General features: G+C 50.5%; 1 protein-coding gene across 3 annotated transcripts in view; it reads right to left on the minus strand.

The window, feature by feature from the left end:
- Window positions 1-11,896: 11,896 nt before the first annotated feature.
- The window catches only part of DGUOK (deoxyguanosine kinase), a 38,050-nt gene continuing 35,970 nt past the window's right edge, over window positions 11,897-13,976 (minus strand). For 2 of the 3 annotated variants that reach the window (XM_038746611.1, XM_038746609.1), the window contains exon 7: window positions 11,897-12,353. In XM_038746611.1, coding sequence (XP_038602539.1) covers window positions 12,327-12,353 — 27 coding nt within the window. In that variant the 3' untranslated portion in view covers window positions 11,897-12,326. Of the gene's footprint in view, window positions 12,354-12,874; window positions 12,983-13,976 lie in introns of those variants that run through there. The other variant, XM_038746610.1, reaches the window with a different exon arrangement.

Genomic DNA, 13,976 nt, shown 5'->3' on the forward strand with positions numbered 1-13,976 from the left:
ACAGTGGGCTCACAGTCTAAAAGGGGGAGACAGAGAACAGAACCAAACACACCAACAAAGTAAAATAAATAGGATAGAAATGTACAAGTAAAATAAATAAATAAATAAATAAATAGAGTAATAAATATGTACAACCATATATACATATATACAGGTGCTGTGGCACTGTACTAAGCGCTTGGGAAGTACAAATTGGCAACATCTAGAGACAGTCCCTACCCAACAGTGGGCTCACAGTCTAAAAGGGGGAGACAGAGAACAAAACCAAACATACTAACAAAATAAAATAAATAGGATAGATATGTACAAATAAAATAATCAATAAATAGAGTAATAAATCTGTACAAACATCTATACATATATACAGGTGCTGTGGGGAAGGGAAGGAGGTAAGATGGGGGGGATGGAGAGGGGGACGAGGGGGAGAGGAAGGAAGGGGCTCAGTCTGGGAACATCTTATTTTGCTGTTCAAAATTCTTCTGAGCAAGCGATGTATAATCATCAAAGTTCCCTGTTGGTTTGCTTGTTATAAGTTTGACATTTGTCCAAAATCCTTAATTATTTATTCCGTGTTGAATGGGCTTTTTTTTTCCCCCTGAAAACCACCTGCAAGAATAAATGTTAAATCGATCAATCAGCCCCCCTGGGGCTTGGGAGTCAGAGGTCATGGGTTCGAGTCTCAGCTCCGCCACCTGTCTGCTGTGTGACCCTGGGCAAGTCGCTTAACGTCTCTGCGCCTCAGTTCCCTCATCTGTAAAATGGGGATGAAGACTGTGAGCCCCCCATGGGGCAACTTGATCACCTTGTAACCTCCCCCAGCGCTTAGAACAGTGCTTTGCACATAGTAAGTGCTTAACAAATGCCATCATCATCATCAACCACGATAATAATAATAATATTGGCATTTACGAAGCACTTACTATGTGCAAAGCACTGTTCTAAGCGCTGGGGAGGTTACAAAGTGATCAGGTTGTCCCACGGGGGGCTCACAATCTTCATCCCCATTTTACAGATGAGGGAACTGAGGCCCAGAGAAGTGAAGTGACTGGCCCAAAGTCACCCAGCTGACAATTGGCGGAGCCGGGATTTGAACCCAGGACCTTTGACTCCAAAGCCCGGGCTCTTTCCACTGAGCCACGCTGCTTCACTTCCTTTCCCTTCTCGAGAAGCAGCATGACTTAGTGGCTGGAGCCCAGACCCGAGAGTCAAAGGTCCTGGGTTCTAATCCCAGCATCGCCACTTTCGTTCAATCATTCATTCATTCAATCCTATTTATTGAGCGCTGTGTGCAGAGCACTGGACTAAGCGCTTGGGAAGTACAAGTTTGCTGGGTGACCTTTGGGTAAGTCGCTTCACTTCTCTGGGCCTCGGTTCCCTCATCTGTAAAATGGTGATGATAATAATTGTGGTTTTTGTTAAGCACTCCCTATGTGCCAGCCACTGTTCTATGCGCTGGGGTATGTAGCTGATAATCGGGTTGGACACAGTCCCTGCCCCACATGGGGCTCACAGTCTTCCTCCCCATTTTACAGATGAGGGAACTGAGGCCCAGAGGAGTGAAGTGACTTGCCCAAGGTCACGCAGCAAAGCCCTACTGAGAGCTCACCCCCTCCAAGAGGCCTTCCCAGACTGAGCCCCTTTTCCTCTTTTCCTCCCCATCCCCCAGGCCCTACCTCCTTTCCCTCCCCACAGCACCTGTGTATATGTTTGTACAGATTTATTACTCTATTTATTTTACTTGTACATATTTACTATTCTATTTCTTTTGTTAATGATGGGCATTTAGCTTTAATTCTGTTTGTTCTGATGACTTGACACCTGTTCACATTTTGTTTTGTTGTCTGTCTCCCCCTTCTAGACTGTGAGCCCGTTGTTGGGTAGGGACCGTCTCTATAAATTGTTGCCAACTTGTACTTCCCAAGCGCTTAGTCCAGTGCTCTGCACACAGTAAGCGCTCAATAAATACAATTGAATGAATGAAAAGTGGCGGAATTGGGATTAGAACCCAAGTCTTTCTGAGTTCCAGCCCTGGGCTCTAGCTGAACATCTGCCTACTGTTGGGTAGGGACTGTCTCTATATGTTGCCAACTTGTACTTCCCAAGCGCTTAGTCCAGTGCTCTGCACACAGTAAGTGCTCAATAAATATGATCGAATGAATGAATGAAAAGTGGCGGAGCCGGGATTAGAACCCAAATCTTTCTGACTTCCAGCCCTGGGCTCTAGCTGAACATCTGCCCACTGTTGGGTAGGGACCGTCTCTATATGTTGCCAATTTGTACTTCCCAAGCGCTTAGTCCAGTGCTCTGCACACAGTAAGCGCTCAATAAATACGATTGAATGAATGAAAAGTGGCGGAATTGGGATTAGAACCCAAGTCTTTCTGCATTCCAGCCCTGGGCTCTAGCTGAACATCTGCCCACTGTTGGGTAGGGACCGCCTCTATATGTTGACAACTTGGACTTCCCAAGCGCTTAGTCCAGTGCTCTGCACACAGTAAGCGCTCAATAAATACGATTGAATGAATGAATGAATGAAAAGTAGAGGAACCGGGATTAGAGCCCAAGTCTTTCTGACTTCCAGCCCTGGGCTCTAGCTGAACATCTGCCCACTGTTGGGTAGGGACCGTCTCCATAATGTTGCCAACTTGGACTTCCCAAGCGCTTAGTCCAGTGCTCTGCACACAGTAAGCGCTCAATAAATACAATCGAATGAACGAAAAGTGGCAGAACCGGGATTAGAACCCAAGTCTTTCTGAGTTCCAGCCCTGGGCTCTAGCAGAACATCTGCCCACTGTTGGGTAGGGACCGCCTCTATATGTTGCCAACTTGGACATCCCAAGCGCTTAGTCCAGTGCTCTGCACACAGTAAGTGCTCAATAAATACGATCGAATGAATGAATGAATGAAAAGTGGCAGAGCTGGGATTAGAACCCAAGTCTTTCTGACTTCCAGCCCTGTGTTCTAGCTGAACATCTGCCCACTGTTGGGTAGGGACCGCCTCTATATGTTGCCAACTTGTACTTCCCAAGCACTTAGTACAGTGTTCTGCACACAGTAAGCGCTCAATAAAAACGATTGAATGAATGAATGAATGAATGAAAAGTGGCAGAGCTGGGATTAGAACCCAAGTCTTTCTGCGTTCCAGCCCTGGGCTCTAGCTGAACATCTGCCCACTGTTGGGTAGGGACCGCCTCTATATGTTGCCAACTTGGACTTCCCAAGCACTTAGTACAGTGCTCTGCACACAGGAAGCGCTCAATAAATACGATTGAATGAATGAATGAACGAATCTGTCCCGGGTTATCCACAATGCCTAGCCCGGAAAGAATTTAGGCCCCCGGATTAAAAACCTCTCACCTCGTCCTTCCCTTGGAAAAGAGGAAGCTACCCTCCAGGGACAAGTAGCCACTTTTGACAGGGAACAGTCGGAAGAATCGGCATAGCTGACAGAATTTAGGCCCCCGGATTAAAAACCTCTCGCCTCGTCCTTCCCTTGGAAAAGAGGAAGTACCCTCCAGGGACAAGTAGCCACTTTTGACAGGGAACAGTCGGAAGAATCGGCATAGCTGACAGAATTTAGGCCCCCGGATTAAAAACCTCTCGCCTCGTCCTTCCCTTGGAAAAGAGGAAGCTACCCTCCAGGGACAAGTGGCCACTTTTGACAGGGAACAGTCGGAAGAATCGGCATAGTTGACAGAATTTAGGCTCCCGGATTAAAAACCTCTCGCCTCGTCCTTCCCTTGGAAAAGAGGAAGCTACCCTCCAGGGACAAGTGGCCACTTTTGATAGGGAACAGTTGGAAGAATCGGCATAGCTGACAGAATTTAGGCCCCCGAATTAAAAACCTCTCGCCTCGTCCTTCCCTTGGAAAAGAGGAAGCTACCCTCCAGGGACAAGTGGCCACTTTTGACAGGGAACAGTTGGAAGAATCGGCATAACTGACTTCACTCCCTGGGCTGGGGGCAGGGCCTGGGTATTGCCCATCCAACCCTGTAGCAAACAAAAACTCCTCACTATTTGGCTTGAAAGCCGTCCATCCCCTGGCCCCGTCCTCCCTCACGTCCCTTCCGTCCTTCTCCGGCGCAGCCCGCACCCTCCGCTCACCTCCTCACTGGGCCTCCTTCTCGCCCGTCCCGCTGTCGACCCCCGGGCCAAGTCCTGCTTCTGGCCTGGAACGCCCTCCCTCCTCAAATCCCACACACAATGACTTTCCCCCTCTTCAAAGCCTTACTGAAGGCCCATCTCCTCCAAGAAGCCTTCCCTGACTTTTCCTCATCTCCCATTCCCTTCCGTGTCCCCCCAACTTGCTTCCTTTTCTCTTCCCCCCCTTCCTACCCCAAGCACTTATGTATAGATCTATTTTATTTATTTATATCGATATCTGTTGATTTGTACTGACGCCTGTCCCCCCGACTTGCTTCCTTTTCTCTTCCCCCACCACTTCCTACCCCAAGCACTTATGTATAGATCTGTCATTTTATTTATTTATATCGATATCTGTTGATTTGTACCGATGCCTGTCCCCCCGACTTGCTTCCTTTTCTCTTCCCCCCCCTTCCTACCCCAAGCACTTATGTATAGATGTCATTTTATTTATTTATTTATATCGATATCTGTTGATTTGTACCGACGCCTGTCCCCCCGACTTGCTTCCTTTTCTCTTCCCCCCACTGCTTCCTACCCCAAGCACTTATGTATAGATCTGTCATTTTATTTATTTATATCGATATCTGTTGATTTGTACTGACGCCTGTCCCCCCGACTTGCTTCCTTTTCTCTTCCCCCCCTTCCTACCCCAAGCACTTACGTATAGATCTGTCATTTTATTTATTTATTTATATCGATATCTGTTGATTTGTACTGACGCCTGTCCCCCCGACTTGCTTCCTTTTCTCTTCCCCGCCTCGTCCTACCCCAAGCACTTATGTATAGATCTCTCATTTTATTTATTTTATTTTATATTTTATTTATTTATTTTTTATTTATTTATTTATATCAACATCTGTTGATTTGTACTGACGCCTGTCCCCCCGACTTGCTTCCTTTTCTCTTCCCCCCGCTTCCTACCCCAAGCACTTTTTAGACTGAGAGCCCACTGTTGGGTAGGGACTATCTCTATATGTTGCCAACTTGTACTTCCCAAGCGCTTAGTACAGTGCTCTGCACACAGTAAGCACTCAATAAATACGATTGATTGATTATGTATAGATCTGTCATTTTATTTATTTACTTATAGCGATATCTGTTGATTTGTACTGACGCCTGTCCCCCCTACTTGCTTCCTTTTCTCTTCCCCCCACTTCCTACCCCAAGCACTTATGTATAGATCTGTCATTTTATTTATTTATTTATATCGATATCTGTTGATTTGTACTGACGCCTGTCTATAAGTTGGCAACAACTTATAGAGCCGGTCCCTACCCACCAACGGGCTCACAGTCTAGAAGGGCGAGGCAGGCGACGAAACAAAACATGAACAGGTGTCAAGTCATCAGTCATCTAGACTGTGAGCTCTTAGCGGGCAGGGATTGTCCCTCCTTATTAGAGAAGCAGCGTGGCTCAGTGGAAAGAGCCCGGGCTTTGGAGTCAGAGGTCATGGGTTCAAATCCCGGCTCCGCCAACTGCCAGCTGTGTGACTTTGGGCAAGTCAGTTCACTTCTCTGGGCCTCAGTTCCCTCATCTGGAAAATGGGGATGAAGACTGTGAGCCCCCTGTGGGACAACCCGATCATCTTGTTACCTGAACAGTGCTCTGCACATAGTAAGTGCTTACTAAATGCTATCATTATTATTCATTCAATTGTATTTATTGAGCGCTTACTGCGTGCAGAGCACTGTACTTGGGAAGTACAAGTTGGCAACATATTACTGTACTGCCCTCTCCCAAGCACTCAGTACACTGCTCTGCACATGGTAAGTGCTCATTAAATAATAATAATAATGATGGTATTCGTTAAGCGCTTACTGTTCTAAGCATTGGGGGGATACAAGGTGATCAGGTTGTCCCACGTGGGGCTCACAGTCTTCACCCCCATTTTACAGACGAGGGAACTGAGGCCCAGAGAAGTGAAGTGACTTGCCCAAAGTCACACAGCTAATTGGCGTTTTCGTTTTGTTGTCTGCCTCCCCCTTCTAGACTGTGAGCCCGCTGTTGGGTAGGGACTGTCTCTAGATGTTGCCAACTTGGACTTCCCAAGCGCTTAGTCCAGTGCTCTGCATACAGTAAGCGCTCAATAAATACGATTGAATGAATGACTGAGTGGAGCAGGGATTTGAACCCATGACCTCTGACTCCAAAGCCCAGGCTTTTTCCACTGAGCCACAGGAATGAGCGAAAGGCCGCCTGGTCCAGACCGCGGGGATGCGGAGACGCACTCCTCCCTGAGGCCTCTCCTGATGGCTCAGGATGGAGAATTAGCGGATCTTCCTCATCGTTCTCGGCCTGGCGGGCGACAGACAGCAGGAGGGGGAGCCGGGGCCGGATTTCGGCCGGCCGGACCCCCGCCTCCCCCTCGGCCCCTCCAGTCATTCACGGATCGCCGACCGCTTACTTCCCAAGCGCTTAGTACAGTGCTCTGCACACAGTAAGTGCTCAATAAATACGATTGATTGATTGATTGATTGATTGACTGGCTGGTGGGTCGGCACACTGCGAGCCGGCCGACTGAGAAATCCGCCCTGAAGTGAAGACCTGAAGAGAAGCAGCGTGGCTCAGTGGAAAGAGCCCGGGCTTTGGAGTCAGAGGTCCTGGGTTCATATCCCGTCTCTGCCAGTTGTCAGCTGGGTGACATGGGGCAAGTCACGTCACTTCTCTGGGCCTCAGTTACCTCATCTGTAAAACGAGGATTGACTGTAAGCCCCGCTTGGGACAACCTGATCACCTTGTAACCTCCCCAGTGCTTAGAAGAGTGCTTTGCACATAGTAAGCGCTTAATAAATGCCATTATTATTATTATTATTAGTAGTAGTATTATTAAGTGCCACCGCTGGCCTCCCCACGGGGCGAGATGGAGGCCCGACTGCCGGCTGGCCGGCGCGTTCTGGACCGGAGGACCGAGCGGAGGAGGTCACAGTCTCCCAAACCACCCCTGGGGCCACCCGCCCATAGGGCTCCCATCCACCTCTGCATTAAACAGAAACTCGTCACCATCGGCTTCAAAGCCCTCCTACTCCAACCCCACTCCACTCATCTAATGCCAACCTTCCCTCTGTGCCAAAATCTCGTCTACCTCGCCCACTTCCCGCCTCCGGCCTGGAACGCCCTCCCTCTTCAACTCTGACAAAACCAACCCCCCCGCCTTCAAAGCCTGATTGAAGGCCCACCTCCTCCCAGAGGCCTTCCCTGACTAAGCCCTCCTTTCCTCTTCTCCCACTCCCTTCCACGTCGCCCTGACTCGTTCCCTTTCTCCATCCCCACCCCACCAGCCCCACACCACTTACGTCCCTCGCTCTCATTTCTATATTTCTATTCATGTCTGTTTCCCCCTCTGGACTGTAAGTTCATTGTGGGCTGGGAATGTATCTTCTATTGTACTCTCCCAAGTGCTTAATAATACAGTGCTCTGCACACAGTAAGCGCTCAATAAACACGAATGAATGAATGAATGACGCTAATGCGGAATCCAGCGCCCGCGAACAAACATACGGGATTTTTCAACTGCGGCATTTGGGGGCCAACGTCCATCTCCCCCTTCTAGACTGTGAGCCCGTTGTTGGGCAGGGACCGTCTCTAGATGTTGCTGACTTGGGCTTCCCAAGCGCTTAGTACAGTGCTCTGCACACAGTAAGTGCTCAATAAATATGACTGACTGAATGAATGAATCTCCAGCCTGGTTCTCAAGAAGAACGATAGAAAATGGCAATGGCCTCTCGCCTCCTGCTCTGAATCCCAAAGCCTTGTGGGTAGGAGGGTGGGGGGCCTCCTTCCGGCAGGATAATAATAATAATAATAATAATAATAATAATAATAATAATAATAATAGCATTTGTTAAGTGCTTATTATGTGCAAAGCACTGTTCTAAGTGCTGGGGAGGATACAAGGTGATCAGGTTGTCCCACGTGGGGCTCACAGTCTTCATCCCCATTTGACAGATGAGGTCACTGAGGCCCAGAGAAGTGAAGTGACTTGCCCAAAGTCACACAGCTGACAAGTGGCGGAACCGGGATTTGAACCCATGACCTCTGACTCCAAAGCCCGGGCTCTTTCCACTGAGCCACGACGCTAATGCGGAATCCAGTGCCCGCGAACCAACATACAAGATTTTTCAACTGCGGCATTTTGGGGCCAACATCCATCTCCCCCTTCTAGCCTGTGAGCCCGTTGTTGGATAGGGACCGTCTCTATATGTTGCCGACTTGGACTTCCCAAGAGCTTAGTCCAGTGCTCTGCACACAGTAAGCGCTCAATAAATACGACTGACTGTATGAATGAATCTCCGGCCCGGTTCTCAAGAAGAACAACAGAAAATGGCAACGGCCTCTCACCTCCCGCTCTGAATCCCAAAGCCTTGTAGGTAGGAGGGTGGGGGGCCTCCCTCCAGCAGGATAATAATAATAATAATAATAATGTTAAGCGCTATGTGCAAAGCACTATTCTAAGTGCTGGGGAGGATACAAGGTGATCAGATTGTCCCACGGGGGACTCCCAGTCTTCATCCCCATTTGACAGATGAGGGAACTGAGGCCCAGAGAAGTGAAGTGACTTGCCCAAAGTCACCCAGCTGACAAGCGGCGGAGCCGGGATTTGAACCCGTGACGTCCGACTCCAAAGCCCGGGCTCTTTCCACCGAGCCACGCTGCCTCTCGGGATCCCGCCCACTTCCGCGGTCTCATTAACGGGCCCACTGGATCGGCGCACCCGCGCGGCATCGGGGCTGGCCGTCCCCTTCACGATACAACTTCCGCGAGCTTGTCGTGGGCAAGAATGCGTCTGTTTATTCTTCTATTGTCCGTTCCAAAGCGCTCAATACAGCGCCTTGCGCACACCAAGCACTCAATAAATCGGATTGAATGAACGAAGGAACGAACTCCAAGTCCCAAACCACGCGGCGAGGTGTCGAGGCCCGGAAACTCCTAACTTATTTCCCGTCCCTCAGCCCGGGCCCTTCGTCGGGACGTCCCAGGGGCGAGCTGGCCGTGGCCCGAGCCGTCCGGAGGTCCGGGCCCGGAGGGTGGGCTCGTCAATCAATCAATCAATCAATCAATCGTATTTATTGAGCGCTTACTATGTGCAGAGCACTGTACTAAGCGCTTGGGAAGTGCAAATTGGCAACACATAGAGACGGTCCCTACCCAACAGTGGGCTCACAGTCTAAAAGGGGGATCCCTCGGGGATCCCGTGGGACCGGGCCGCTCCGGTCCTCCGGCCCCTACTCGGACGCCGGGGTTCGGCCAAGCTCTCGATCTCCCGTCCCCTCAGACGTCCAGTACACTGAGGAGAACGCGGTGGGCGTTCGGTGGCGGAAGTCCCCAAGGGAGGAAGAAAATATTCAGGACATTTGCTGGCCGGAGGCCCTTCCTTCCCTGGGCATCTTTGGCCCTGTGTGTGTTTTTGTGGGGAGACGGGGGTGGCGTGTGTGTGTGTGTGTCATTCTGGGTGCGTTTCTGTCCGTCTCTGGGGGAGTGGGGGTATGCCTGAGGGTGGGTGTGCTTGTCTCTGGGGGTGTACGTGTGTGTGTTTGCGTATGTTGTGTCTGTGAGTGTGTGTGTATCTTGGGGGGGTGCAGTGGGTTGTGTGTGTGTCTCTGAGAGCGTGTGTGTCTCTGGGTGTGTGCCTGTCCATCTCTGGGGGAGTGGGGGTGTGCCTGAGGGGGTGTATGCTTGTCTCTGGGGGGGAGTGTGGTGTGTGTGTGTGTGTGGGGGGGGGGGTGCGTCTGTGTCTCTGGGCATGTGTGTGTCTCTGTGTGTGTTTCTGTCTGTCTCTGGGGGAGTGGGGGGTATGCCTGAGGGTGGGTGTGCTTGTCTCTGAGGGGGAGTGTGGGGTGTGTGTGTGGGTCTCTGGGTGCATCTGTGTCTCTGGGCATGTGTGTGTCTCTGGGTGTGGGTCTGTCCATCTCTGGGGGAGTGGGGGGATGCCTGAGGGGGTGTATGCTTGTCTCTGGGGGGTGTGGTGTGGTGTGTGTGTGTGTGTGTCTGGGTGCATCTGTGTGTGTCTCTGGGTGTGTTTCTGTCTGTCTCTGGGGGAGTGGGGGTATGCCTGAGGGTGGGTGTGCTTGTCTCTGGGGGGGAGTGTGGGGTGTGTGTGTCTGGGTGCGTCTGTGTCTCTGGGCATGTGTGTGTCTCTGTGTGTGCTTCTGTCTCTGGGGGAGTGGGGGTATGCCTGAGGGGGGTGTATGCTTGTCTCTGGGGGGGGGGGGGGGGTGGTGGTATGTGTGTGTGTGTGTCTCTGGGTGCGTCTGTGTCTCTGGGCATGTGTGTGTGTGTCTGTGTGTGTTTCTGTCTGTCTCTGGGGGAGTGGGGGTATGCCTGAGGGTGGTGTATGCTTGTCTCCGGGGTGTGTGTGTGTGCTGTGTCTGTGTGTCTCTGGGTGCATCTGTGTCTCTGGGTATGTGTGTGTCTCTGTGTGTGTTTCTGTCTGTCTCTGGGGGAGTGGGGGTATACCTGAGGGTGGGTCTGCTTGTCTCTGGGGGGGAGTGTCTCTGGGGGGGGGGGTATGTGTGTGTGTTTGTGTATGTTGTGTCTGTGAGTGTGTATGTATCTTGGGGAGGGGAGTGTGTTGTGTGTGTGTCTCTGGGTGCGTCTGTCTATGGGAGCGTGTGTGTCTCTGGGCGTGTGTGTGTGTCTCTGGGTGTGTTTCTGTCCGTCTCTGGGGGAGTGGGGGTATGCCTGGGGGGGGGGGTGGTGTTTGTCTCTGGGGGGGAGTGTCTCTGTGTATGTTGTGTCTGTGAGTGCGTATGTATCTCTGGGTGTGTCTGTGTGTGTCACTCTGGGTGTGTGTTTCTCTGGGAGCATGTGTGTGTCTCTGGGTGTGTGTGTGTCTCTGTGTGTGTCTGTCTTTGGGGGAATGGGGGTATGCCTGAGGGGGTGTGTGCTTGTCTCTGGGGGGTGTATGTGTGGGGGGGCCCATTCCCCGGACCTGGAATGCCCCCAATCCCTCTGCCCCTCCGCCAAGCTCGCTCTCTTCCTCCCTTCAAGGCCCTGCTGAGAGCTCACCTCCTCCAGGAGGCCTTCCCACACTCAGCCCCTTCCTTCCTCTCCCCCTCGTCCCCCTCTCCATCCCCCCATCTTACCTCCTTCCCTCCCCCACAGCACCTGTATATATGGATATATGGTTGTACATATTTATTACTCTATTTATTTATTTATTTATTTTACTTGTACATTTCTATCCTATTTATTTTATTTTGTTGGTATGTTTGGTTCTGTTCTCTGTCTCCCCCTTTTAGACTGTGAGCCCACTGTTGGGTCGGGACTGTCTCTATGTGTTGCCAATCTGTACTTCCCAAGCGCTTAGTACAGTGCTCTGCACATAGTAAGCGCTCAATAAATACGATTGATTGATTGATTGATTGATTGATTCATCCCTTCAAGGCCCTGCTGAGAGCTCACCTCCTCCAGGAGGCCTTCCCACACTCAGCCCCTTCCTTCCTCTCCCCCTCGTCCCCCTCTCCATCCCCCCATCTTACCTCCTTCCCTCCCCCACAGCACCTGTATATATGGATATATGGTTGTACAGATTTACTACTCTATTTACTTATTTATTTATTTATTTTACTTGTACATTTCTATCCTATTTATTTTATTTTGTTGGTATGTTTGGTTCTGTTCTCTGTCTCCCCCTTTTAGACTGTGAGCCCACTGGTGGGTAGGGACCGTCTCCATGTGTTGCCAATCTGTACTTCCCAAGCGCTTAGTACAGTGCTCTGCACATAGTAAGCGCTCAATAAATACGATTGATTGATTGATTGATTGATGTGTGTGTTGTGTCTGTGAGTGTGTATGTACCTTGGGGGGCGAGTGTGTGTTTGTATGTGTCTCTAACACGGTGTGTTTGGCTCTGACTGAACAGTCACTTGAGGGACCCAGCTCTCTCTGGTTTCTAAAAAAAAAAATAACGCCCAACAACAAAAACATCCCTCTGCGCCCAAACCAGCCGAAGAGAAGCGGCAGACGAGGGGCGGGAGAGGAGAAGCTCCCCGCGGCCTCTCCTCACCGCTCAGGATCGACAACGACACGCTTCGCCTTCACGCCCCGGGCCTGGCCGACGACAGACAGACAGACAGACGGTCAAGCAGCAGGAGGAAGAGGAGGAGGAGGAGGAGGAGGAGGACGACGACAACGACCGCCCCACCGACCGACCGACGGATTTCGTTCCGAAAACCCTGGTTTCACAGATTCTGCACAAAGGTCTTCACCTACAGGAAGAGAGAGAAATCAATCAATCAATCAATCAATCGTGTTTATTGAGCGCTTACTGTGTGCAGAGCACTGTACTAAGCGCTTGGGAAGTACAAATTGGCATCACATAGAGACAGTCCCTACCCACCAGTGGGCTCACAGTCTAAAAGGGGGAGACAGAGAACAGAACCAAACATACCAGCAAAATAAAATAAGTAGGATAGAAATGTACAAGTAAAATAAATAAATAAATAAATAAATAGAGTAAGAAATATGTACAACCATATATCCATATATACAGGTGCTGTGGGGAAGGGAAGGAGGTAAGACGGGGGGATGGAGAGGGGGACGAGGGGGAGAGGAAAGAAGGGGCTCAGTCTGGGAAGTCAGGGAACCCACGCTGGACGGCCCCCAGAGTGAAAGCAACCAAACCGGGAGGGTTTTCGGGAGGCCGGGGAAACTGAGGCCACAAAAAAAAAATGATGGCATCTATTAAGCGCTTACTATGTGCAAAGCACTGTTCTAAGCGCTGGGAAGGTTACAAGGTGATCGGGTTGTCCCACGGGGGGCTCACAGTCTTAATCCCCATTTTCCAGATGAGGGAATTGAGGCCCTGGTTTCACAGATTCCGCACAAAGGTCTTCACCCACAGGAAGAGAGAGAAAGTCAGGAAGCCCACGCTGGACGGCCCCCAGAGTGAAAGCAACCAAACCGGGAGGGTTTTCGGGAGGCCGGGGAAACTGAGGCCACAAAAAAAAAGATGGCATCTATTAAGCGCTTACTATGTGCAAAGCACTGTTCTAAGCGCTGGGAAGATTAAAAGGTGATCGGGTTGTCCCATGGGGGGCTTACAGTCTTAATCCCCATTTTCCAGATGAGGGAACTGAGGCCCAGAGAGGTGAAGTGACTTGCCCAAAGTCACCCAGCTGACAAGTGACGGGGCCGGGATTTGAACCCACGACCTCGGACTCTTTTCCACTGAGCCACGCCACTTCTCTAAGACGGGACATCACAGCTCGGGGTGAGCCAAGAGGCCGGAGGCCCAGAGCTCCAGTTCCGGGCCATCCTGCAGGATGACATGATTCGTTCAATCGTATTTATTGAGCGCTTACGGTGTGCAGAGCAGGGCAGAATAGCTTACTGCGTGTCAACGGGAGAGCCTGATCTGTTACCGCGTCCAAACAGACGATCTTCGATCAACCCCGGCGCTTAATACAGCGCTTGGTCATTACCATATTTAATCGATCGATTAACTAATTAACCGGGACCTTTCTGCCAGCCTTTCTCTGGGTCGGGGGCATTCATTCATTCATTCAACCGTATTTATTGAGCGCTTACTGTGTGCAGTACTAAGCGCTTGGGAAGTCCAAGTTGGCAACATATAGAGATGGTCCCTACCCAACAGCGGGCTCACAGTCTAGAAGGGGGAGATAGAGAACAAAACCAAACATATTAACAAAATAAAATAAATAGAATAGATATGTACAGATAAAATAAATAAATAAATAGAGTAATAATGCCAGGAGGGCAGAGTTTGACTCCCCTTTCTCCGGAAGGGCCGGGTCAGGGGCACGCGGTTGCCAGCTTCATGGTGACGGAAGAAATTAGAGGGCGATTTGCCATCCTCCCATAGAAACAAA

Source organism: Tachyglossus aculeatus, chromosome 5, assembly GCF_015852505.1.
Source record: "Tachyglossus aculeatus isolate mTacAcu1 chromosome 5, mTacAcu1.pri, whole genome shotgun sequence".
In the NCBI taxonomy this organism is placed as follows: domain Eukaryota; kingdom Metazoa; phylum Chordata; class Mammalia; order Monotremata; family Tachyglossidae; genus Tachyglossus; species Tachyglossus aculeatus.